This window comes from Paralichthys olivaceus, chromosome 18 (genome assembly GCF_024713975.1).
Source record: "Paralichthys olivaceus isolate ysfri-2021 chromosome 18, ASM2471397v2, whole genome shotgun sequence".
Lineage (NCBI taxonomy): Eukaryota > Metazoa > Chordata > Actinopteri > Pleuronectiformes > Paralichthyidae > Paralichthys > Paralichthys olivaceus.
The window spans coordinates 2,799,639-2,826,322 of NC_091110.1; the positions used below are offsets into that span (position 1 = coordinate 2,799,639).

Below are 26,684 nucleotides of genomic sequence, written 5' to 3' on the forward strand. Positions count from 1 at the left end.
CACTTTCAGTTCAAAGTTCAACATCACAAATGTGAACCTCAGGATGACGCTGGAGAAAAGGTCAGTGGAACTCTCAAGACTAAAGGATTTTCTGAGGAACCTGAAATTGTCCAGTAGTTGCTGAGACAACAGAGGATCATATGTATGGTATCAAATAATCTGTCTGTTGCATATTCTGCTCTGCCAAATGAAACACACGCACACACGCACACACACATACGCACACACACACACGCACATGCACACACACACTCACACACAAACTCCTGAGCACATCTGTATGCAATTTAGCACACACTATTATCCTCAGATGTCAGGGGGTTTTTAACTCTCAAGACAAATCAATGAAATGTTTAGTTTTAATAAACCATTGAAAAACTGTGGACAGAAAACAAAGAAGCTTAAATGCCAGGGAAAAATTAACACTGATAACATGAAATGTTGTGTTACTATTGGCTGATGATGAGCTTTTTACCTGACAGGCTGGTGACCCTAGTGAAACTGATCTGAAACCACGTCCATCGGTGAGGTATTGGAAACAGATGGAGACAAAAAAACCAAACAAAGATGACTGGACAAGATGGAGACGGACACTCACACACACTTACACACAGGGTTCTGAAAAAGCAAAGCCAAAACTGTGAGCGTGAGCAGGGAAATGAGTCATAATTTAATCGAAACAAACGAAGATTGTTTCCATGGCGCATAATAAAACACAAATGATCTGGCTGATATGAAACATGCAGAATAGAAAATGTTTAATGCTTTCTTTCCTGTAACCTTACAGACACACAGCCGAGCAGATTAGTCTCACTCTAAGAAAAGTTTCAGACCAGACCCAACTGAGGAACTGATCTGACACTGGTATCACTGTGAATGACAGTGTTGATGTCCAGATCCATAGTCAAGTCTGTCCTGATCTGCTCTCTCATATGATGGTCTGGTAATCTGAATCTGCAAAATAAAAGTTTTGAGAATCGTTGTCCAAGTTAAACTCCGGAACATCCTCCTCAGAATTCAGCATCCTCCTACTTGGTCAGAGTTTCTGAAAAATGAAGTGCAGCAAGTTCAAATTGGGATTTATTCCATGTACATTAAACTATTGTAAATCAATACAACAATTGATTCCCTCTTAGGTAATTTATCTTCCACATATTCTTAGTGCAGCAGCTTTTACCCATTACAGAGTCACGTCTCTTTGGATGTCAATGTTTCGGTCAGTTGACATCTTAACAATGTTTTCATGCATTGGTACAACACTTGGTGCAGACGCTCATAGATTCCAAGCAGTGACTCCAATTGACATTAACGTTCTTGGGAGTTTCCCTGGCGTGTGACCATGAGATTTTCAAAGCGCCACTGTACTAGAGTGCAGCCTCACAGAGAAACTAGCATGTCAAGAGTTTTTTTTCTTTTGTCTTTGACTCATCACAGCACTTTCCATGTCAGGGTTATATCTTTCATATTTGTGTTATATTTTATTGTTTTATTTATTTTTTAAAGACTTGAACACAAATTCTCTCTGTTGACTTTTTCATTATGACTCATAGAATCAAAAATCTTTATATTAAACATTTGTATTCTATACAGTGAGCAAACGTTTTCCTTATTATATCACCCAGGACCATTTAATCCACATCTTGTTTTCATTAGATTGTTGAAATTTCTCATCCATGTTTTCATAATTGAATGGAGTCTGTCAAAGTCCAGAACACACAGTGGGAATTAAAGTCTGTAGTCATAATCCAGATTTGGCCACGATTGATTTTCAGGATCTTGGAGTGTTTGCACTGTATGAAATGTAAATACTGTAAGTCGGGACACGTTGCCATATATGAACAATGGAGTTATTGATGCTGTCTAATGTGAAAAGGGTTGCAGTTAGTGACTAACCCGGAAAAAATCATCAGTCAAATCCCTCAGAGTTTGATTTTTGTAGTTTTTGTTTTTTCGAAACCCTGCTATTATTACCCTCTTTTCAAGCAGCAGCAACAGGCCAATGTTTTTATTGAAAGGCTCTGGTAAACCAACTTACACAACCTGCCAAACACCAAACAACAGACAAACATAGTTAAGCCATTTTGACATATGAACTTCAAAATGATCAGAGAATGAGGTCTGGACATTGTCCAGAGTTTACCTTTCACACATCCAGCGCACAACTGGAGATTGTCCTTGTGAGACATGTTCTCACCTACTGGAATTATTCCATTTGGTTTAGCAGAGTGGTTGTGTCAACATCCGTCCTCTAACTCACTGTGAGAGACAATGTCCTGCTCTATTCACACATTGGCTCAGTGGGACATTACACAGAGTTTGGACCAGGGAGATGGCAGAAGTTTGATTAATGCCCAGTCCAGCTGATACATTCACACATACAGCTAGCTGGATCATGTTAGTAAGTTTGGTCAGAGACCAGCTGGTGAATATAGAGCCGCATTTAGCAGCTAAACAGCCCAATGTTTCCCATATGAGTTGGTAGAGACCAAAAACAGAGCTTGAAGAAAGTGAATGCAAACTTGAATTTGTCACATGGGCACAAACACTTCTCCACTTCCTGTGTCAACTGTGTAAATAATGATTTATTGTTATTGCTGTTGTTTCAGCCACAAGGGGACAACATAAATGGATACAGCTTTAGAACATCATCAGTGACACCTCAAAGTGCAAAACAAGTGTATTGAGATAAGAGCAATAGAGTGTGTGTCTGTGTGTGTGTGTGTGTGTGTGTGTGTTCGTGTGTGTGTTTGTGTGTGTGTGTGTGTGTGTTTGTGTGTGTGTTGCTTATGAATTTAACTTTCCTTTTCTTCTTTCTGTTGTTGCATAGTCCCACTTTAAACTGCTGAATATTTGCACAGCAGACCATAGGAGCTGCAGAACGCCTGATTGTTGCACACATTGATAAAAACCTAATTTTCACTTATTTCTGTCTATCTTTCTCACAAAAGACTCAAGCACATGCCCTAATGTTTTATGGTGTTCAGAAGAAATGTGGAGGCTGAGCTATGAACTTCCAATTGTCTCTCTTTCCAAGTTGTCTACTATCCTAACTGAATCCACATGAACTTGAAGAACACTCTCAACTCCTCATGTGAACACCTACAAACCAGAGTAAAAAGTCTCTTCTTCTCTTTCTTTCCTCCTTTCCATGTAGGAATGTCACATGTGGCAGATGCTCCTCCCCTCTCCTCAGAGTTGGGTGAGGGGAAAAGGGGGTGAAGGGCCATGAGGGAGAGATGTGACTGAGGAGTGTGTGGGAGAGGAGGAGGGAGCAGGACGAGGCAGGGAGGTGTGTAGCTCTGCTGCTGCTGCTGAAAATCCATTTCCTCTGCTGTAACACGGCCAGGGAGCTGCTTTAAAACTTCCAGCCCTCAACATTTTCTTCCTCTTCCACGCTTACCCTCCATCAGAGAGAAGGAAGCTCTGCAGACCTCCACAAGCTCATCCTTTTGTTCTCTCCCTCCTCCCTTTCATGTGCTCTGAGACCCGAGGCAACTGAAGCTCTGCGTCTGCAGGTCAGATGTTGGTTATTGTGAGCCCACAGTTATTTTCACAGCTAGTTTGAGATTCAGGGCTCTTCCTGGAGCACGTCTGGTCTTTTTCCTCCCGATTTGTGTTTTCGTTGGAGAGATGAGGGCTGAGGTGCTGCTCATCTGGGGCAGTTTGACTCTGTGCTGCGTCCTGATCTGCGCAGGAGAAGAGGTACAGGACAGCAAACTCTCCAGAGGCCGGGTTCAGGTGAGAGAGAGTAAAGGACTGGTCAAACACAGGAGACAGGAGGAGGAAGGAGATGTTTTAATGTCAGACGAGCCTGCTGAAGCAATGGAAGCTGAGAAGACAAAGCCAAAGAAGAAGAAAACTCCTGAGGAAATTGCAGCAGGTGAGTAGGAGGCTCTGCAAACCCTCTTACACATGGTAAGATTAACACAGACTCCAGGTCAACAAGTGCTCAGTCCAGATGATGCTGATCAGTCATTGAGTCGAATCATTTATGGACATGTTTGTGCATGATTTGTTTTTACTTTTTCCTGGCTTCTCCTCTCTGAGCTTCTGCTACAGTTTGCAGCCAAAACACAGAGGATACACAGACAGGATAAATCAGTACTTGGAATGCACTGAAAAAAAGAAGCTGTTATCTTATCCCCTGTCTCCAACTGTCTCTCTGTGCTCATCCAGAGATTTTCTCCTCTCAGACAATATGTTAACCACCATATAAACACAATTTTTTTAGTAGCAGTGGAGTAGGGGCTGGGGGAGGTACCTCAGTGGTTCAGAGATGACAGGGCAGAAACCTTCTCTGATTCATTCCAACACTTTCTTGGCAGACACTGTTGCTGGCAGGACCTGCTCTCTCTGCTGGGAAGTTGTGAACAACAACTGCTCATGTTAAGTAGCCTGGCACAATGATCAGATAGAGAACGTTTACCATCAGAGTGGCGTCTGTGCCTCCATTATGTCTACAACTGTGAAAAACACGGTCTGAGCAGCAGCAGAAATATTTCCACTACCATTTTCCACAAGCGAGCAGACGGGATTTACGAGAGGCCCACTTTGAGTAGTATTGATGCAATAGCACTGATGTTCTGAATGTTAACTTTCCGCTGAATGAAGCAAAACCACAAGCCATGTAGCCAGAGCGTTTCATGTGTGGCTGATTTGTGTTACATAAAGGCCATAATTAACAAAACCAAAGACACCAAACTTTCTGTCATGTCTGTCAAGCTTTGTTTATCCAGGAGATGACTCTGCTGACTGTGCAGAATACCTTGCTCCTTGCTCAAGAGAACTCCAGGGGCTGCTGAGGACATAACGTGTTGTCTTTTTCTGCAGCAATTTTCAGAGCCTGTCAATAGAATGAATGCTGCTATCTTCTGCATAATTTAGGTTAAGGCCTTTGATATTGATTTTCTGTGTGCGTGGTCCGATTAACCTTCTAGGGGCCCAGTGGCAAAAGTCTTGGGTTGAGCCCCCAGACCCAAACTCAAAGTTCACATACAGTTCATCATACATCATACTTAAGGTTTGTTGTGATAAAAAAACAACAACAAAGGCTATGACCATAGTAACAACAAGTGCGTGATATGGCAACAGAAAGCTTACATGAGCAGAGATGACCTTGGTTCACACCTTCACAACTCTCTCTGACTCTGGTCGGGTTTTGGACAGAAATGTGCTGCCCGAGAAAGTCATGTGTTTTGTCTTCACACCTGAATCTTACAACGAATCATGAGAGCACAATACAAACAAGCAAACTTAGTTTATTGTGTCACAGTTGGCTAACAAATGTCCATGATTTATATGACCATAAACTGATAAACCTGCTGTGAACCTGAAGTTTAGGACATTTGAGGCCTCAGGGGGCCAGGCTTCATCCTGCTATGACTGCATGTTACCATTACACATCATTTGGCAAGAAAAGTATTTGCAAAAAAATATAATTGTGTCAGGGATATTACAACTGCAACAGCCTCCGTTCACTCTCTCATGTTGTGTAATGTAAAACGTAAAATCAAAACGCCAAGAAAAGGTGACTGACAAAACATGTCCATGCAGTGCACCCTGGGGGAGTAATGTATGGGCTGTCACAGACTGCTGTGTTTATGCACCAGTGGAACATCAGGAAATATGTCCAGCAGAAGAAAACAAGCAGCCCACTGTGTGTGCGTTGGAGTGGTGGTATAATGTGGGGCGATCAAAAAACACCAAACTCTGAAGCACTTTGAACATCTCCTCTATGTCATTTTCTCGGCAGCTCCATGTGAAACCACCTATTTCATACTTTCAAGTTTATAAGTAGTTTCTTGAGAGGGTGTAATGCAACACCTCTGCATTACTGCATGTCTGGAAACAATTTAAAGCCCCATCCGCCTCTTTGTTTGTCTGTGAACTTTATATCTTTAAAACTAAAGGCTGGGTTTGAATACCATTGACTGTTTGTACATTCTGAGTCAACTGAACAAGAATGAATTGCTTTATTCAGTATTCTGTTGTTAAGTTATATTGACAAGAAGTGTTACTTGGACGTGCTTTCCAGTTTTGTGATACTGGCATGATCCTGTCAGCTGACAGTATATTAATGGTGTGTGACAGTATAGATCATTAACCATTTGCTGATCACTTAAATATGCACATGCATGACTCTGCAAGTGAGAGCCCAGCAGATAAACCAGTCGGATCAAGATATTACAAATATTAGCTTGCAGATGCTGTGTTCATATGTCGATGTATATTACGTAGAAAACATTGCAGAGTGTGAAGAATATTCTTCCAGTGGTTCAGAAGCAGTGTCTCCACTACATCTTCTTTCCCATCAGAGAGCAAAGACATTTGGATCTTTAGAAATCATTATTGGACAGTTAAACAGCGAATATTGACACTACTAGCCCCAAACATCTTGTATCAATTGTGCTCTACTCATCATAGAAAATGTCATGTAAATGGTTTGTATTTATAAAGAGCTTTTCTAGTCTTGATGACCACTCAAAGTGCTTTACAGTGCAGTTTGCCATTCACCCATTCACATACAGCATCTTCCCCAAGGACACTTTAACATGCAGATGTGGAAGACTGGGGATGACCACTCTCTGGGGAAGACTGAGGGCGACCACTCTACCCCTCAGCCACAGCCACCATGTGACTCATCAGTGAATAAAAGACAACAAGCCCCCATCATTTTTTTTAAATCACCAAGACCACATAAAAATGTGACTCTGGATGATCTGGATAAAAGTCAGTTTTGAGAAACTCAACACTGACACCCGCACACAGAGGATATTACACCAAATGTCATGCACCGTTACCTCGATTAAGAATACAGATTTCTTGAAGTTTTAAAATTCTTGGAAACATTTGCATATAAGTTAACAACTCAGCAACATATAACACAGGCTCAGTCAATTTCATGCAGAGAAGTGGCAATTTATAACTTTAAAATTGTGACTACATATTCTGAAATACAAATGGAATCTTATGTGCTTTTTTCCTGAGTTCTCAGATATCACTCAATGTCACTCTTGTCGTAGCATAAAAGAAGGAAAGCAGTGAAAACATAAATCTATAAATAATACAATTCACACATTGTATCTTGGTTGTTGATTTAATCTATACATGAACAGAAATTATTTATTTTGGGAGCCATGTGCTAGAGCGTGGGTGGAGTGACAGCATCATTGAGTCTTGTTTTGAGGTTTCCAAGTTCAGCACAATAATTCCTTGAAATTGAAAGAATAACTTTAGTTAATGGAGAAGAGCTGTAAATCTGCACTTGCTCACTGTATCTGGCAACCTGTGCTGCAGCCAGAGGTGCTGCACAGAACCACTTGGCAAATATGCAAACCTTTGTTCACCAAGAATTAGCTCCAACAACTTGCCCACGGATTAAACAAAGGTGCAACATGTTGATGAATAAGCTTTCGAGAGGTTAATGGGTTTATTTTCAAATGTTATGTATTTCCTGTCTTTATGCTAAGCTAAGCTAAATATGGTCTGGTTCCGACTCCGTGCTTGACACAGACAGTGAGTGATAATGAGCTTCACATTTCTCTCAGAGAGAAAACAAAAGATTTTTCCCAAAAGAGACCAAACTCATTTGATTGACCTTGTGACTGCTTATTGCACCATCAAATTCAACTCTGTCTTCTCTTATACAATGATTCTGTCACTCTCACAATACAGTATTGTGCAAGGAGAAACTATCTGGGGAGATTATTAGTCCTTGGCAAAGTTCCTCACTCTGAATGCTTTCTTGTTTGGTCTCAGACCAATTGGCTGAATTCTCCTTCATGACCAGGTCCTGCTGACTTTATATACCACAAGCATTGTCTGTCCGTCTGTTTCAGTTTTAACTGGCATGGTGTTTGTCGTAAATACATCTGTTCTGACTAACAAGATAAACAGGCAGTAAAGACGGCCTGCAGAGAAACATTTGGCAATAAAAGTTCATATAACCCTATGCAATAAAATGTTGAGAAAAGCCTTGCATAACTGCTTTACATGCCATTCTCTGTTACATGCACAGATTCACCATACTGGTTTCACATAATTGAATGTTTTCCTTTTAACCCATCTCTCTGAAGCCAAAGCAAGGAAAGCTGCCGAAAAGGAAGCCAAAGCAAAGAAGCAGAAAGCTCCTAAGCCCACCAAAAAGCCAAAGGCCCCAAAACCCACCAAGAAACCCAAACCACCAAAAGCCACAAAGAAGCCTAAGGCGCCCAAACCCACCAAGCAAGCGAAGACAACAACCACAGAGCTGCCAAACATCAAGCCTCCTTCTCTTGAGGAGGAAGAAGAGAAACTGCTGATTGAACTGGGCTGGGACACATGTATGTAAACTTAAGACTTATACTGACTGTTGACAAGAATATTGCAGATGACTTGAGTAAAACGGGGCCACACCACTCTGTCATTTTATCCTCACAGTGTTTCGACCTGTGACCCCAAAGGGGCCTGCGTGGGAAGAGCCTGTTGAGCCAGGCCTGGGTAAGACTTTAATGGGTCACTGAACTGGTTTCTGGGCCTGCTTGTATTTAGAAATGCTGGAAAAAACAGTGTTAAAACCCTGGTAGTTTGAGTCCATTTATCAAACTTCCTACTTTAAACTTATGTATTTCTAAACAGATGTAAGGTTTGAATATTGACAGGTTTGTACAAAACAGGCTTCATGTAGAGACGCATATTGAGGCACAATCAAAGCAAAAAACTGCTGTTCTCCATTCAGTAGATATATTATTTAAATGTTTTTAAAAAGCAGATTGAGACAGATGACAGATAAATAAAGAATACAAATCTACAGAAGAATATATTTTAGCTTTTCACGCCTTTTCCTGCAGATAATGACAGTGAATTTCTGTGCTAATGTGGAGTATCTTTTTGTTTGATGAGATTTTGCCATAAAACAGTTAATCATCTTAATCATCACTGCAAATTTATTACAATTATTATACATTTTGAGTTAAGAATACATAAACTGTGCTTTGCTTTTTGCAGATTTGGTGCATGACAAGAAAGTAACCACAACTACTGAAGTCATCATGTACATACCAGGTACTCCTTGTTGTTCAAAGCTTACTTTGGGACAATGTGTCTATTTTTCACTGTTTTATTGGCAAGTTGGTATATGGGTTTGATATACAAAATATATATTATATAAGGCCTGATGAACTGCAAATATCATATAACCTACATCAGGTTTATTGTAAATCAATTTCAAAACAACTGTCTCTTTAATATTCATTTTTGTTCAGCCCTGTATGTTTAATTTAGGTGTGGTTACCATAACCTGCCAATTTCAATATATGTGATTACATAACCACTTTTCCGAATGCTTCAATATTTACATATCAGCTGCTGTGGTATTATTTTTTATCTATGTTGAAATATCTATATTAATCAAGGTTATCGAACTCTAAAAATATAAGATATGAAGGAGTCATTTGGAGAAAAGACAAGTTGAACTGTAATTATCTGTTTGCTTCTGTTTCAGAGGAAACCACCACTGTCCCATTTATCGGCCCCTGGTATGAAGAATATGATTATGATGACTGTACGTGTACCCCTGGGATTTCTTTTTTCCAAATCAGATTTATATACTGCATATGCATACTGCACGTCTCCATCATTGACAGGAGTTGTTTTCTGTGTCTGGTTCTTCCTCCACAGTGGCCGCCAAGAAACAAGAAGAGGAAGAGGAGAGAGCTCGAAAGGAAAAGGCAGAAAAAGGTCTATTTATACATTTTTTTGAAATCACGGACACTCACTGAGAACAGTCAGGGCTAAAAGAATAAATCTGGGGATCATTTACATTTTCCATACTGGGAACAAATGTCACAAAAAGATCAAAGCCAGCAATCAGTGTCTCCTACTAACTAGATATTCTATGTGTGTATCCAAACCCTTTTGGATCCTATTCCTCTGAGTCATGAACTCCACTGGTCCATCTCAATCCCTCAGACACTGTCCCGCTGCCAAACATACACACCAGAGAACCAAATCTTTATTCATCTGCCAGCGAAAAAACAAGTCGACACTTTCATTTATTACACAGGGTGGGGGAAGTACTTAGTTCTAGTAGAATACCAGTTGATAACAATGTATTACACTGTATTTTGCGCATAGAAACACCATAGAAACCTGTGCACAGATAATAATTGGACAATAAGTAAACAGCACAGCTTCCACCACCGTTGATGCTCTGTTCTGGGGTGAAAACATATATTAACCTAATGATCTGTGTTAAGAAAACATAAGTTCATAATATATTTCATTCTAGAGAAGACACACAGTTCAGTCTCAGGATCAATCTCATGGTCTTTCAGCAAACTAACCAATTTTGTTCGGGGCCTAAATCTCACCAAAGAATGTCATTGCTGCATTCTTACCATGTGAGCTGGCTTCTCTTTATCATCCTCCATGAGAGTAGGGTTCTTCTTATTTAATCTGACCTCATGGTAACTTGGTAATTCCAATTTCCCAGTTCCAATGGAAGGCACGTTTTTTAACGATGCTTGCATAATGGCTCAGTGAGTGGCAATGTCCATTGGTCGCTCAGCCACATTTGTCCAGACTGAAATGTCAAGGCAACTATTTATTGGATTGACATGAAATCATCAACTCCAAAGGAAGTATTTTCTGGTGCTTTTCAACTAGGGGCAGGTCAAAATTATAATTTGAGACCAACTGGAGCTGAAAGCCACAGACAGAGAAAGGATTGTTTACAATTGGAAAAAATACAGAATAACACCAGACCTTTTGTCATTATTCCTAATTCTTCAGTGGTTTGTCATGGAGGGGGATGGAGGAAGAGCTAACAGCTGCTCTGTGTTTTGATGTGGATTGTTATATAAAGCTCTGTTAACAGCTGGTTGATGTTTTCATATGAGGAGGCCGGGAGGGAATTTACAGACAGGATCTGTTTAATAACGGAGTCTATGATTCTTATGCAACATCTCTGATTTTTCAGGTAAAATCATACGCAGCATTCGAAAACTCTTCCCCAACTGTTTTCTGTTTGACCGACCTTGAAAATATTAAATCAGACAGAATGCACTGACCCGTATTGTAGACAGGAAACGCTTGAGGAATGCGGGAGTGCAGAAGAAGGTGCACTGTACGAGCACATATGGAAATATTTTGTGTGGTGCTGGTGGGTGACTGGAGAGCGAGGTCCACGTAAAAAACACATATTGACACATATTGTTTTTCCATTACACGCTGAAAGCTGAGCGACTGAGGAAGAAGTGGGAGGAGGAGGAAGAGGAGAGGCTGAAGCAGATTTCAGTGCCTACTGAACCAAAGAGTAAGATAATTACTTGATGTAGATTTATTTTGTTTGATTGTCTCTGACTTTTTAAGAGCTAACATTAAATAGTGAAGACGTGAACAACTTAACAGGAATTGCATTAGTTTCAGGTTTGGTACACTAATGATGCCTTCATATATTAATCATTTTTAATAAGTACTTTGTCTCAGCACTTAAGATGGTTTTGAGAGAGTGTTTTAAAATAAAGTTATGTTCACTTGTCAAACAGATCCTGTTAATGGCTGTCTGTGTGTTTTGCTTGTCCTCTCAGAGTGTCCCCCTCTGGGTTTGGAGTCTCACCGGGTGGAGGACGACCAGCTGCTGGCTTCCTCTCAGTCTCACCATGGCTTCGTGGCTCAGAGGGGACGACTCAACATGCAGGTATGCTGTACATTACATGCGCGTGATGATCCAACACTCATGAGGAACACGCGGCGGGTCCGCTGAGTTTGGCTTGAAGCTTAGGCCTGTGGTCACCTGCAGGGCTCCGATAATGAGGACGATCTATACGGCGGTGCGTGGTGTGCAGAGCCAGAGGAACGCAACCATTGGTTTGAGGTCGATGCCCGCAAAGAGGTGGAGTTCACTGGGGTCATCACTCAGGGAAGAAACTCAGAGCAACAGTGAGTCCTTCTAAAACTCCATCTCCACATCACCTTAGTTTTTAGACATAGCAGTGTGACTGTAGGGACGGTCTTCTGGTTGATCCATCACTTTGGTACAGACTTGTGCTTGTGGTACAACTACCGGATGAACCATGAAACATTCATGTTCTCCAGAGGATGAATCCTACTGACTTCTTAGCCTTTTGTTACATGAGGTTACTGCAAAACTAATCACTATCTTCTCTCATCTGACACTCGAGACAGTTTGATTCAAGAGGGAAACATACTGTCCATTGAGAAAATAACACCATATGTGGTAACTCTTACATAAAACATTACATTCAATGTTTTCAGAAATGGGACTTTCCCAGTTATGATTATGACACAGATGTTGACATAAATGCTGCTTCGAAATTAAAAAAAAGTGGTTATTAAAGTAATCAATGAGCTTGTATCCCATGTCTGTGTGGAAATCCATGGCTGTCAGTCTGTCTGTCAAATAAATAATATGTGGAATGTCGAAAATGACTGAACAAGAAATACCCATGTAAATGAAAATCTATAAAATACCAACATATTGACAATGCATTTACATTGGTGAACATTCACCTTGTTATAGCTCTTACTTTGGTCTTCACCACCTCCTGGGGGAAGGTTCAGGCTCTTTTGCTGCTCCAAACAGTTTTTGATCCAACGTTGATATAGAAATATTAATTAATGCAGCTTTGAAATATTTAAATAGGTATTTTTACATATTTGTCATTATGACATTTAATGCTTTTTTATTTTAATGGTAGAACAATTCTCCATAGAGGTCAATAAAACAATTTTAATTGATCTAATTTACTTCCTAGTGAGGATTTCGTTTCCTCCTACTTTGTGGCCTTCAGTAACGACAGTCGTGACTGGACTGTACTTCATGATGGCTATGCTGAATGGGTGAGTGAAAATTAAACAACACACAGTAGCCACCATTTAAATCTGTGCAGCTACACACTGTCTCCCCTCTTTGATCCTCTCCTGCAGCTATTCTATGGAAATGTGGACAAGGACACACCGGTGATGAGCCAGTTCAATATACCCGTGGTGGCACGTTACATCCGCATCCTGCCTCAGAGTTGGAACGGCAGCCTGTGTCTCAGAGCCGAGGTCCTGGCCTGTCATTTCCCCAGTCAGTATCACAGAGAACAGTATCGCAGCACACCTGAGCAAATCTCTTCCTGGGAGAAAATCATGATCCTAAGACTCTCAGTAACTGAGAAGCTTTGTTTTCTTCTCTTAATGTCTGTGCAGCTCTGGTGTTTTGTCAGCACCAGTGTCTATATGCTTTTTCATTCCATTGAGGAATATGTCCCCCACAAAACTGTTTCACAACCTGCACCTCGTAACCTAGATGCTAAAAACTGTTTTACATAACTGCAAATGGTGTTTCTATCATCTTCCATAACTAGTAGCTTTACAGCAGAAAGATATTTGCTGCAGTGACACCAACAGAGTCTCAGCAATGGACAGTCTAGTCTGCTCTCAGTGTGTTGTTTCTTTCAGGCAGTTATCTCAGTGAGAATGAAGTGAACACATCAGACGACCTGGACTTCAGACACCACAACTACAAGGAGATGAGACAGGTCTGGTTGTTTGAGTCAGACAGAAAGAACAGCTGAATACAGCACTGATCCTTCTTCTAACAGCAGTTTTACAGGTGTGTTTTCTCTCCCTGTCTCTCTCCTCCAGATGATGAAGGTGATAAACGAAGAGTGTCCCAACATCACCAGGATTTACAACATCGGTAAAAGCTCTCAGGGCCTGAAGATGTATGCCATGGAGATATCTGACAACCCAGGGGAGCATGAGACAGGTACGAGGCAGCCAGCTAATGCGATGCCACTGCTACTCACCCAGGTCCATGTTTCCCAATCAATTACAAAACTGGAAAAAATGTCATGACAAGCACAAACACATTTTTGAGTTTAGGAGTCAAATAAACTTACCTGGGATTGTTTAGTAGAATATAACTGATCTACACATATTCTGTCCCAACATCCAACTCACTACCTGCCTCTGTAAACCCAGTGCACAAAACATGGAACAAGAGGCAGCACAGTGAGAGCTGCTGTGTTGCCCTAAAATGTGGATGTTGATATCATGCTCCTCTTATGAGAAAGGCACACAATTAGGTATAGAGGGCCTTAAAAAGATGTACTATCTTTATTACAGTGTCTCTCACTTATGTGGAAGTACTACAACAATATTGCAGAAACAAACCAGATTTACTTCACCTAATAATTGAATCTTGAGAGAACACATACATTCACACCTCACCCGAAGTTGGATGTCCATATTTCATCTGCTGCAGCTCACTAGAAACTATTTTTTGATGAAAAAATTGAAGCAGCAGACTTTAAGTCATTAGTTAAGCTCCAAATTGTTGCAGTGTTTTATATTAGGCTATAAATGCTATTGTTAATTTTCTTATTATTGTATTAGTTGTTTTTTTTTCTGCATCTCAACTTCATGTTGTATATTTTTTGTGATTATATATTTTGACAATTTATAGGTAGATGCTTCACTGGGTTTTCTGACTACCCCTTATAATGTGTTATTATATGTTACTATCTGTGCTAAGTAAATCTAATCTATTGGACATTTTTCCACAGTGCAACTCAATGGTCCTTCCCTCAAACCTTCTATCTGATACATTTTGTTCAAACTCAAAACTCGACTTCTGTTAAACTGTTTAAATGTAAGCAAAGCTGACAAGATCCTCACAAACAAGTGACAGGAAACATTAAAAAAAACTCTTTGACCTTGTTATGAGTCAACAGAATTGTACATAAATTGGTGGAGTGGCCCTTTAATTTGTCAAACAGATAGATTTTCATCAAATAAGTTTTGATGCAGATTTTTGTTCTGTTGTATTTATACCAGGTGAACCAGAGTTTCGGTACACAGCTGGTCTCCATGGTAACGAGGTGCTGGGCCGGGAGCTCCTGCTCCTGCTGATGCAGTTTCTGTGCAAAGAGTACAATGACGAAAACCCCAGAGTGCGTCGCTTAGTGGACGGAGTTAGAATACACCTGGTGCCCTCTCTCAACCCTGATGCATACGAGCTGGCCTACGAGATGGTACGACGGGCCTGCTGATAGTGTGTGGCCAAGCCATTATAGAAAAAGCAGGAGATTCACTGTGTTTGTAGCTCCACCATTTTTATATTGTTGTCTATTATAACACTAAATCACTGGCACTGTCATGTAATGTTAAAATTTAAGATATTTTCCATAAATTTTGTCTTGAGCAATTTAAAAGGAATGTTGACCTCTCTTTACATCTAATTTGTTTTGTCTTTGTTTTCATAATCCACATATTTGCCTTAAAACAATCTATCAGATTTCTTATCTGCCGTTTTCAAGTCAGTTTCTGAGAGAGCGAATTTTGATAAATATTTAGGGACTGATGCTGAAGTGCAACGTGTAAAATGTTTTCAGAAACCTAATGCGGTCCCTGTTTCTGTCCAATCAGGGCTCAGAGATGGGGAACTGGGCACTGGGCCACTGGACTGAAGAAGGTTATGACATTTTCCAAAACTTCCCTGACCTCAACAGCATCTTGTGGGGTGCAGAGGACAGAGGCTGGGTCCCACGTATAGTGCCCAATCATCACATTCCCCTCCCAGAAAACTTCCTCAATGGCTCTGTGAGTTTGTTTAATGTCACTAAGGGCCGACCTATTACATTTAAATTCTGAACAACATATTTACATTAAACATTCCTCTATATTTCCTGCTTTCACAGCTTGCTGCCGAGACAAAAGCCATCATCACCTGGATGCAGCGTAGCCCATTTGTGCTGGGAGCTAATTTGCAAGGAGGAGAAAAGCTGGTCGCGTATCCTTTTGACATGCAGCGCCCACCAGTTTCTGTAAGGCTATCAAACTATTAGAAGCATTATCTTCAAACACTAAGAAAAAGTGCTCCCATATAATAATCCTATATTCCCCTGATGTCATTAAGTCGACCGACAGCAGACGTTGGAGGACTAATGGTGAAATGAATGAAGAGACGTGGGCCCGTATTCAGCGGCAGAATGAGGGAGCTCTGAGGGAGACGCCGGACGACGCCATGTTTCGATGGCTGGCCATGTCGTACGCCCACAGCCATCTGACCATGACCGAGACCTACCGAGGTTCCTGTCACGGTGATGATGTCACCGGCGGACAGGGCATCACCAACAGAGCCAGCTGGAAGCCGGTGGTGGGCAGTAAGTGTTGACACAACGGGCATCAGAGGGAAATTGTAAAAGCCTATCAAAAGTCAAGAGCAGAACAGTGGAGGCAAGATAAAGACCACATGGAAATGACAAAGCATTCCCTCTCACCTCTTTAATCATTGTGTCACTACACTCAAATGACCTAACCTGCTTTCCCTTGGTATCCACGGCCCGACCAACCTGTCAGGGGGCCCCAGGACATTAAGTTGCTTTTGAGCACAACACTGTGGATGGCCACTTTATCATAATATCCACATAGACCAACCAACTGATACTCCTATACTGCAAGGGGTGGATAAAATTATAAATGCATGAAGGTCAGCGTACATGGACAAGGACAAGAAGCTGGGACTCGAACTACTGACTTTTTGTTTAGTGGACCACCCACTCTAACTGTTAGTCACAGCAACCCACTACCAGGAGAAAAGAGAAAGATCTACCTAGTTAGGCACTTCTACATTGTAAGTAGTGTGTCACTTCTTTGACAAACGTGCTTAAAGCTCTGTTCCCCTCTCCCACAGGTATGAATGACTTCAGCTACCTGCACACTAACTGCTTCGAGCTCTCCATCTTCTTGGGCTGTGACAAGTTTCCCCATGAAAGTGAACTTCCTCTCGAGTGGGAGAACAACCGCGAGGCTCTGTTGTCCTTCATCGAACAAGTAAGCGGTGAAGTGTTCATCTTGAAGTTGCCGTGGTCAGATTGGATTTAATGTAGGAGGATTCCTGAGAGCAGGTGGCCAACGTGCTCTGTCAAAATAAAACTAGTTTTTCAGAGCTCTGTTCAGACAGACAAGAGCAGTGCATGAAGATACACGGCTCAACTCTTGCCACAATTTAATGTGAATTTCATTTTTGTTAGTTTATTTGTGAAACCCTCGCTACTTTGTTTCATGAATGTACCGTTGGATAGTAAAATAATTGTCGGAAGTCAGGTTTTAATCCAAATTTCAAATATTAAGACATATTAAGCTTTTAATGACTTGAACATAGTAGCACCATCCAGTTGAACAGGCTGAGAGTGATGCACAGAATGCACTCATTTTCATCAGGTTTGTCACAGTTATCCGGAAATATAATAATAATAATGGTGAAGAAAATGAAAATACTAGTGGTAGAGAAGTCATGGCTGGCTAGTGCCCCCCGCTGATATGAATATGATTGTAGTCTTCCCTGGGACTTAAATCTACTGTTTTCTTCTGCAGGTAAATCGAGGGATAAAGGGTATCGTGAGAGATGTGGAAGGAAATCCACTGCCTAACGCCACCATATCTGTGGAGGGAATACGGCATGATGTCAGAACTGGTATGTTGGCCACAAAGACAAAGATATTTTTGCTTAATATGCATAATTCAGTTTTTTGCATTTTAAAGGAAATCAGATCCTAAACAGAGACCTTCCCAACATTTAATTTCAGCTGTCAGTGGAGATTACTGGCGGCTCTTGAATCCTGGAGAGTACAAGGTAACCGCCAAAGCTGACGGCTACACCCCTCAGACCAGACTCTGCATGGTGGGCTACGACTCTGGAGCAACTCCGTGCAGCTTCACCATGGCAAAATCCAATTGGGACAGAATCAAACAAATCATGGCGCAGAACGGCAGGAGGCCCATACGACTGGTCCCTAAAGTCAACGTGGTGAAAACAACTGTGGCCAGCACCGTGGGAGCCAGCAGCCCCATCGCAGAGATAGACGATCACGCCATCGCCCAGAAAGCAGAGCGACTGAGGCGGATGCGGATCATACGCCTACGCAGGCTGCGTCTGCAGAGATTAAGAGCCAGTCAGAGTACCACACCTACTACTACCACCACCACCACCACCACAACGACGACAACAGCAGCCACCACCACCACTGCACCACCTGAAACCGAGAGAACAACCTCCTGGTACGACATGTGGTTTCCTGTGGACAGTTGGTCGACTGAGAACCCGTTCGACAGCATCATATTTGATTCAGGGCCCACACAGGATTACCCCTTTGAATACACTATTGATTGAGCACTGCACTGTATGAACACCTTAATAACCACTTTATGATGCTGCAACATCACAGCTTAAAACACACACACCACACAGGTTGTTAAGTATTTAGTCATCGGAAACATTTCACCTCTTGGGTTCACATTTGAGTGGAGACGAACTAGAAGATTGTTTATTGTAAAAAATTTATAGAGAATTGATCTGGAAGAGAAAGTCTCTGCTGAGCGGAGACTATGGGGCACACGTTTATTTGGGTCTGTTCAGTAAAACTTAATACAGTATGTTACAATACAAATCTTTGTATTAGACAAATCTATGTACAATTTAACTTTCTGTAGCTTTACCATGTGATTGCTGGCCTCAGTTCAACTGATTTATTGTACTGCTGAATGCGTTTAAATAAAACAATGCTATTTTCTAAAATGTTGTGGTTCATCGTTTGTGTGGAGTCATTTATATCACCTGAAAGACCGGAGGTAATGGAAATGCCCCAGCCGTGAACTGGATAAGCTTTTTGAAAATAAAAATGGAAGATTGCAGTTTTGAATACAAAATGTAAATGTGACAGTAATAAAAAATGGTTCTTAAAGAAATACAGTGTATTTAAATGAGACCATTTCCACTTCTCCTGTAACTTCATGTTGATGTGTTGAAATATGATGAAACCATATGCAGCAGCAGACTTTTATAAAGGGTGCCTGAGATGAGTCCTCAAAATGTTCTTGGGAAAGGTTCCTGCAGTTAAAACAGAGCTCAGTATTCTCTTTTAGCTCTTTTTTGTCTCCACCACCCACTGAGGGAAACATCTACCTCTTTAAAGGTACAGTGTGTAGAATTTTGTGATATGTAGTGTCGAAATAGCATGTTGCAGCTGAACACCCCTCACCTCACCCTCTCCTTCCAAACATGAAAAAGAAACTGTGGAAACCTTTAGTTTGTCCAGTCTGGACGAATGTAAAAAACATGGTGGCCTCTGTAGAGAGGACCCCCTCAATGTAAATATAAAGTATTTAAATATAAAGGGCCTTTTCTGGGGTAAAGAAAACTACAATTCATACAATTTAGATCAAATGAACTAGTGAAAACATCATGACGATTATTCTCCATTAAATTTCTGCCAATAGATCCCGTTCACCTAAATCTTACACACTGGACCTTTAACTGCTAAATGTTCCCCCATGTTCACAAGCTGTTCTCTAGAATGAGTCGAGGGTTGAGTGAACCTAAATTTCGATAACCTGTATGAGACGTGCTATATCAATACACTTTGATTGACTTATCTATTCAGAGATCAGTGATCCAGTAGAAAAATTACAAATACTCAGTTTGTGGGGAGCACGCTTTATTTTAATAAACATATTATAAATGAGATCATACAGATACTTTACTCCTCAGTCTGCATTCGGTACATTATGCTTGGATTTGACAAAAAAAATCCAGATTCAAACTGATTCTTATATTTTCTTCTGTCCACACAAGTCGATTTTTGTCTGTATGGACAGGTTCTGATATGACAAACACAGTTTACACTTGTCTCGACTGGTCCAACATGGAGACAATACAATCCTCCTGGTCAATGTCTCTGCCCAGTATTAACATCCAGGACTGATACATGTTCATGTTAACTGCAGCTGCAGCTACGACTGGCCCGCTTTGCCTTTCCTGCCTCTCCCTCCACTGTATCTGAAAGTCTTCAGTGGGTTCGTCCCCTTGCTGTTCTTCTACAAAAAGAAAAAAAATATATAGTTACAGCAAACATCTTGAGTATCGATTCATCTAAACCCATGTGTTTTAATACACATTAGATTTTGTTCTTTGTAAAACATCCAAACAGGTGGGGAAGAACATTCAGGAAAAAAAGAAGGAAAAAACAATATTTATGGTCAAACACACCAACAAGATGAGTTTGACAGGTGAAAGATGTGTTAGATGAAGACAGACCTTAAATATGATGGTTACGCAACCGTTCCTGGTCTCTGTCTCAACCTCCCCCTCTCTCTTATCTCTCCTCTTTTCCACCCATCACTCCTCTTTCCCATCTTTCCCAGTTCTGCTAGTCTGTGTGGAGCTTGCATGTTCTCCCAAAGTCTGCTTCGATTTTCTCTGAGTGCTCCAGCTTCCTCCCACAATGCCACCTGAGGTTAGGACGGTGGGTGTGGAGGTGAGACGCCATTCAGGCCTGGTACTAACATGTGTCCTGAGCGATCTGATCACAAGTGGTCTAAGCCCAGGTCTGAATGCACCCAAACACATGAGGTCTGATCCCTCAGTCCACATTCAGAGGGGTCTGGATGCATTTGACTTCTGTGAATGTGTCCTGGGCCACATATAGGGACAGCCTTCTCCGCTGATGTCCTCTGATGAAGCAAAGTATTTTTACGCTTCTCAGTGACCGTATGTTAAGATGTTTGTGGTCACCGCCACAATACTAACACTGTTCACTAAAAAATAATTGATACTTTTCTTTAAGTGGTCAAATCTGTCTCCATAGCGAGCTGCACATTCATTAATTCAGTCCTGACTCATCGTGCTGTCTTTCTCTCCCACGCTCACAGACAAACATTGTCATGGGACACAGCTGTAACTACAGTTGAATTTTTAAGTCTCATTATGTCTGCAAGATTTCAATGTTCACTATAAGCGTATTATGATGTTCAGGAGTTTCACAGTCAGAGAGCCACAGTTACCTGTGTGTCATTCTATCAGTTTGAACAGAGTCTCACCTTGAAACTGGTCTTGACGACTCCGTCAGGTTTAGATTTCCTCTTCCTCCTCCTCTTGCTGGACAGCGGATTCACCACACCCCTCAGTGTCTCGGGAACTGAGGGAAATTGGTGAAATTGATCAAACCGTGATTTAATGCATGTCATATGTGTTTGTCATATGTGTTTGTCATATGTGTGTGTCGTGTGTGTGTGTCGTGTGTGTGTGTCGTGTGTGTGTGTCTTACTGAGGTACTCAGGTATGTTCTTCAGGTGCGGTTTGACGACAGCAGGGTGGAGGTCTTTGTCATGTCTGAGCAGCTGCAGATCTCTGGGGTTATCCTCGAAATATGTCTGAGCGAGTGTAGAAGCAGCCGATCATTTACACACGTACATATACATACATACAGTATATACATGTATATATTTACTATATCAGATTAGTGACTGTCACTCACCTTGAGTTTTTCTGAATTGAGCAGCTCCTGTTTGATCTCTTTCAGCCTGGCCTCCTTCACCGCCTGTTTCGTGACTGAACGCATGGCGTCCTACACACAAACAAGAGAGTCGTCATCCTGAACTGCTAAAACTCAATCTTTAATAAAAGTAAATTAGAACAAGTGTTTGAACCTTTTCAGAGCAAACCACAGTCCAAACAGTTTCTCATGTGTGATGATAATAATAATAATATGAATAATAATAATGTGTTCTTGACTTTAATAAGGTGGTGACTTACCCTGCACCTGTACCTGAAGCCTTCAATCTCTTCCATCTTAAACTCGTAAGGTTTCAGAACAGAATCAGCATTATCTAAAAAGAAAATGTGAACACGTTAATCTCTCATTTATTACAAGGTCGCACAGTATTCCCAATTAAAATCAGCAGGGAAGGTGCGGGTGGATGATTTTTTTTAACCTTAGGGTGGAGCCAGGCTTGGGGTTTACTCTTGGTTCCAATCTGTATGCTAAGCTAACGAGCTGCTGGCTGTAGCTTCATATTTAAAGTGCAAACATGAGAGTGAAACGTCGTCGTTACCTCCTGTCAGAGCCTCCTCCACCTCTGACAGCAAAGCGAGCTCAGCGTGTGAGATGAACGACAGAGCGCTGCCTGGGTTGTCTGCTCTCGCCGTTCTACAACATCGAGCAAAGTCAACGTTACTGTGGGTTATACATACAATCGGTGAAGTGGGACTGAAGCCAGCAACGCTGCTCACCTGCCAACTCGATGGATGTAGGACTCTACAGTCGTTGGGAAATCAAAGTTGATGACATTGGCAACATTTTGGAAATCCACACCTCTGGAGACTCCATACTCCTTGTCCTTGCCCCTTTGAACATATCAATACAAAAATTATGTTTTTGGTTTCACTACCTGTTTGCGGCTGAAGAGGCAGTGGACAGAGACTTTTTGCATCTCTCTCTCTAAAACCAGTGAAGCTCAAGACTCTGTGGCTCTGGTCGGACCTGGTATTAACATCCGCCCTGAGGGATACGATCTCAAGCGGACAGCGCTGAGCTCATCTGTTCACACCAGGTCTTAAAATGCATCCTGAGCGTGTCTCCTGTGGTCACTTGGGATCAGCTGTCACTTCCCTGCTCAATAGGAAATAATCGCTAATGTTATTATGCCTATTAAGTTATGTTGTTTTACCCAGTCTGAGTGAATGGTGATGTCAGTGTGCGTGTGTTTCCGCAGAGAGAGAAGAATCAGGAGGGGCTGAATTAATCTGGTGCTGCTCTGCTGAAGACACTGAGGTGGTGTCCAGAAAAATCCACATTTGAGTCATTGTAAAACTGTAGAAGTTCAGAGATGAGATGGTATGTGGCCCTGGAATCATTCAAGTTCGCACAGTGAAAAGAATGTGGTCACGTGTCCCTGACCACCAACAAATGTGGTCCGAGTGATCGGACCTCAGGACGCACTGAAGACGCATTCCAGTGCTTTCAGACCTGAACTTAGCGCTGACCACATCTGATCTGATCGCTCAGGACAGATGCTAATACCAACAGGCTCGCTGAGAGCAGTGAGAGAGTAGCAGACGGACAATGAGCTGAAACTCACTATAAAGCTCCGTGAGGCTGAGGGGAGCTTCGGACCCAGCAGACAAATCCGAGTGTTCTTCAACAGTAATGATAAGAACCACTCTGAGGCATAGTTCAGTGAATTGGCAAATCAAAGGCGACACTTCTTGAGAAATCAAACTCATATGACTCACTTTCCTTTTCTCTCTGTGGTCTTTTTCTTTTTCCCTTTGCCCGCACTCGTCTGGGGAGCTGCAGAGGGGTCGGCCAAACTCTGTTCATCTGTGGCGATGATGTAGTCATAAAATCCCTGGTTAAACTGGGTGATGATGTGACACCTGTACAGGAGCGGTGGGAAACATGAACGTGAACAAGAAAATAAAGCAACTTCTGTCTCGTGAAAATTATACAGTACTAGAACTTTCTTAAATATCCTTTGCTCTTGAATTGTAATAACCTGTAGCTTACATATTGAAAGAAAATGATCAATCTTAACGAGGTTGTCAAATAATATCATGGAATTATTTGTCACCTGTCCTCCTCTCTCACCTGGACTGAACGGGCAGCTCAGAGTTGAGCACACAGGCAGGAATACTGAACTGCTCCAGGAACAGCTTCAGTCTGTAGCATCTGTCCACTGCTCCCACAAACACCAGCGTCTTTCCCTGAACCAGTCGCAGCTTCAGCAGCGTGTAGATGAGCAGGAACTTGTCCTCCTCCTCACATTTGATGCTGTACTGCTGCAGCTGGCTGCTGTCCGGGAGCTGAGAGCCCTGAAGCTTCAAGATCACCTGAGAGAGAGAGAGAGTGAACGTCAAAAATCGAGCCCGGCAACTCACACTGTGCCGCTGCAGCACGCGCTTCTGCCGCTTTCTACTGTGTCCAGCTGAAACGCGGACACTGCGAGACTTTGAATGTGACAGTGACATTACAGGGTTGTGTAGCAGCAGCTCCTTCAAGGCCTGAACGTCCTCGGTGAGAGTAGCAGACATCAGGAACGACTGGTAGATCTTCGGCAAATGACTGTGACACAACAAACAGAAGTGGTTGATTAAAGATTATACAGAGAAGATGTAGAGCTGAGTCAAAATTAGACATCAACTCATCAGGTGGAAACAAAAAGACAACTTTGTTGCACGTTATATAAAACACGATGAGGTTTTTAGTCTGTCATACCGGTGATATGTTTATTTCTTTTGCCTACAACTATAACTTGAAAGATAAATTATGTTGTTGTACTTTCCTGCAAAGAACCACAACACTCAGCAGTTTTACTGTGCTGATAAAACTAACCCATATTATCTAAACTGACATCAATTTCACTTTCTCATATCCACCCTCGGGTCATGGCAGTGGATCACGAGTAGACTCACCACAGCAGGTTCTTCAGGTCTGCCTCGAACCCAAAAGAGAAGAGCAAGTCGGCCTCGTCCACCACCAGCATCTCAAGCGATGAATGCAGGGCCAGATTCTGGGCGCTGAGGTGGGCCAGCACGCGGGACGGCGTCCCCACTACCACATCAGGCTTTTCCATTAAGATAGGTCTGTCCCAAGAGTAGCATTCAACAAAAAAAACAACTCATTTACACTTTTACAGTCAATTCTGACTATAATCAAAGAAAAAACACAAAACAAAACAGGCAATGATCAATCTATATGAATTTCTCGAGAACTTAATCTCTGTTACAAAAGCTTCTACATACAATTTTGTACTGGATGTCACTACTCTCTACAGCTCCTTACAGAAATATGTTCACTATTGTGTCTTGAAGTTTTTATTATATCAGCTGTTGCAATCCAACTGTATCGATGTGACACCGTTATTTGACATTTAAATATAAACACATCGCACAGAGGGACTGTAGTGAGGTGACTGAGCAGACCGACCTCTGCGATGACAGATCAGCCTTCCCAGAGATGTCAGCCACCCGCACGTCCCTCGAGCAGAACGCCGTCAGCTGTCTCATCATGGTCTGAACCTGCCGACCCAGCTCTTTGGTTGGAACCAGGATCAGAGCCCTCACGTCCTGCTCACGAACACTCTGAGCACGACACCAAACACAAAAGTAAGAACAGGACCAGCACGCGACAGCGCTGCGATGTGGACTGCACGTCACCGAGAGAGAATATTTGGATTCATGTCCTGAGGAACAATCTTCTGTGTGAACCCAAAACTTGCACCAGGGGGCGACTGGCATGTTTTGCCCAGAACAGGGATCCACTTGAATCCACTATGAGAAATGGTCCTTATTCGTTTCACACTCACCTGTTTGGACGCCAGGATGCGTTGTATGACAGGAATGGCGTACGCAGCCGTCTTTCCAGATCCTGTCCGGGCTCGAGCCAGAAGGTCTTTCCCCTCCAGAGCCAGAGGAATGGCCTTCTCTTGAATCAGGGTCGGCTGGGACCAACCCAGATCTGCAACCGCCTGGATCATGACAACAACAGGGCATGAGTTCACAGACAACAATAACAATGTGTTGTTTAACAGTTTGTGTTGTCAAAGGCTCTTCTAACCATTAACTTTACAATAAACGGTTTTCTTCATCCAAATATAGACGGTTCGATTTATATGTAATTATTCATGTTTATATCCAATATTGTCTTTATCTTTGACTTGTTTCACACACACACACACACACACATACATACATACATACATACATACATACACATATACTCACACACACACTCACTCACACACACACACACTCTCACACACACACTCTCACACACACACTCTCACACACACTCTCACACACACACTCTCTCTCACACACACTCTCTCACACACACTCTCTCACACACACACACTCTCTCTCTCTCTCTCTCACACACTCACTCACTCACTCACTCACACACACACACACACACACACACACACACACACACACACACACACACACACACACACACACACACACACACACACACACACCTAAAGTAATAGTGAACGTGTGTGGTGGTTAACCAATCCCCGGACTACTGAGAAGTTAGCGCCGATATTTCATCACCGAGTTTCCGGTTGTGACTCCATGTTTCTGCTGTGGATCATTACAGGTTCATATATGATGTCAGACTGTTGTTACCTTTAGAAGACGATCGTCTAAACCCATCTCATGGAACTGTAGTCTGTCAGCAGCCATTGCTCCTCTTCACCACTCTCACATGTGCGTCGCAGGGTTTCTACGTCATGATGCCTTCAAGTCCCACGCTCGGACTCCGTCTTTTAACTAATCACCAAATCTTGGTTTTTGTTTACATTCATCAATTCATAAAGTTACATAGAACATGGCCACACTAAAAGATTTTTTTTTGTCTTAGTGTAGCTATTCGTTGATGTATTTGTCCATCTTGTTTTCCTTATAGTTTCAAACTTAAATTGTAAGGAGTTGAAACTTTGTTTGAAATCTTCTGGACAAAACACAAAGAGATTATAAAATATAAAAAAGTTCCATCACCTATGCTGATGTTGGTCCAATTTTTAAACTCATTATGGAGATTTCTACCATAAACTATTGTTATTATTATTGTTGCTGTAATAGTGTTTTTTTTATCTAAACACCCAAATATTAATTGTGTAGCCAAAGAAAAAAGAAGAAGACGTTTTTATTCAAATAAAACCTAAATTATGAGCACATTTAAATATTGCAGCTTTATTTTTGAAAAAAAAAAGGTTTTTATATTCATTGTATATCCTCTTGTGGTATTTATTGAATAACTGTGTTTTATTTTCTATCTGCACTGTTTAAAACTTGGATTAAGATGTTATGGAAATGTATTTTGTTTTATAACGGCTTTTGGAAAAAAAAAAAG

The 26,684-nt window shown here is 41.7% G+C and overlaps 2 protein-coding genes across 2 annotated transcripts; one reads left to right on the forward strand and one right to left on the reverse strand.

Annotated features, from left to right (window-relative positions):
- The first annotated feature begins 3,237 nt into the window (after positions 1-3,237).
- aebp1a (AE binding protein 1a) lies at positions 3,238-18,568 on the forward strand. The gene is made up of 20 exons (XM_020082614.2): positions 3,238-3,880; positions 8,076-8,321; positions 8,419-8,478; positions 8,986-9,042; positions 9,482-9,541; positions 9,658-9,717; positions 11,216-11,293; positions 11,568-11,677; positions 11,780-11,919; positions 12,756-12,840; positions 12,928-13,072; positions 13,447-13,526; positions 13,633-13,756; positions 14,827-15,023; positions 15,418-15,591; positions 15,690-15,815; positions 15,908-16,154; positions 16,685-16,824; positions 17,368-17,467; positions 17,580-18,568. The coding sequence occupies exons 1-20, from the start codon at positions 3,631-3,633 to the stop codon at positions 18,161-18,163; spliced, it is 3,063 nt and encodes a 1,020-aa protein (XP_019938173.2). The 5' UTR covers positions 3,238-3,630; the 3' UTR covers positions 18,164-18,568.
- A 902-nt stretch (positions 18,569-19,470) lies between these two features.
- On the reverse strand, positions 19,471-26,103 carry ddx56 (DEAD (Asp-Glu-Ala-Asp) box helicase 56). Its single transcript, XM_069513146.1, has 14 exons — positions 25,958-26,103; positions 25,135-25,296; positions 24,756-24,910; positions 24,242-24,412; positions 23,801-23,891; positions 23,418-23,659; positions 23,063-23,206; positions 22,061-22,174; positions 21,883-21,977; positions 21,584-21,657; positions 21,306-21,395; positions 21,096-21,201; positions 20,869-20,966; positions 19,471-19,866 (listed from the first exon to the last, which is right to left on the reverse strand). The coding sequence occupies exons 1-14, from the start codon at positions 26,012-26,014 to the stop codon at positions 19,783-19,785; spliced, it is 1,683 nt and encodes a 560-aa protein (XP_069369247.1). The 5' UTR covers positions 26,015-26,103; the 3' UTR covers positions 19,471-19,782.
- Between the last annotated feature and the right edge of the window lie 581 nt (positions 26,104-26,684).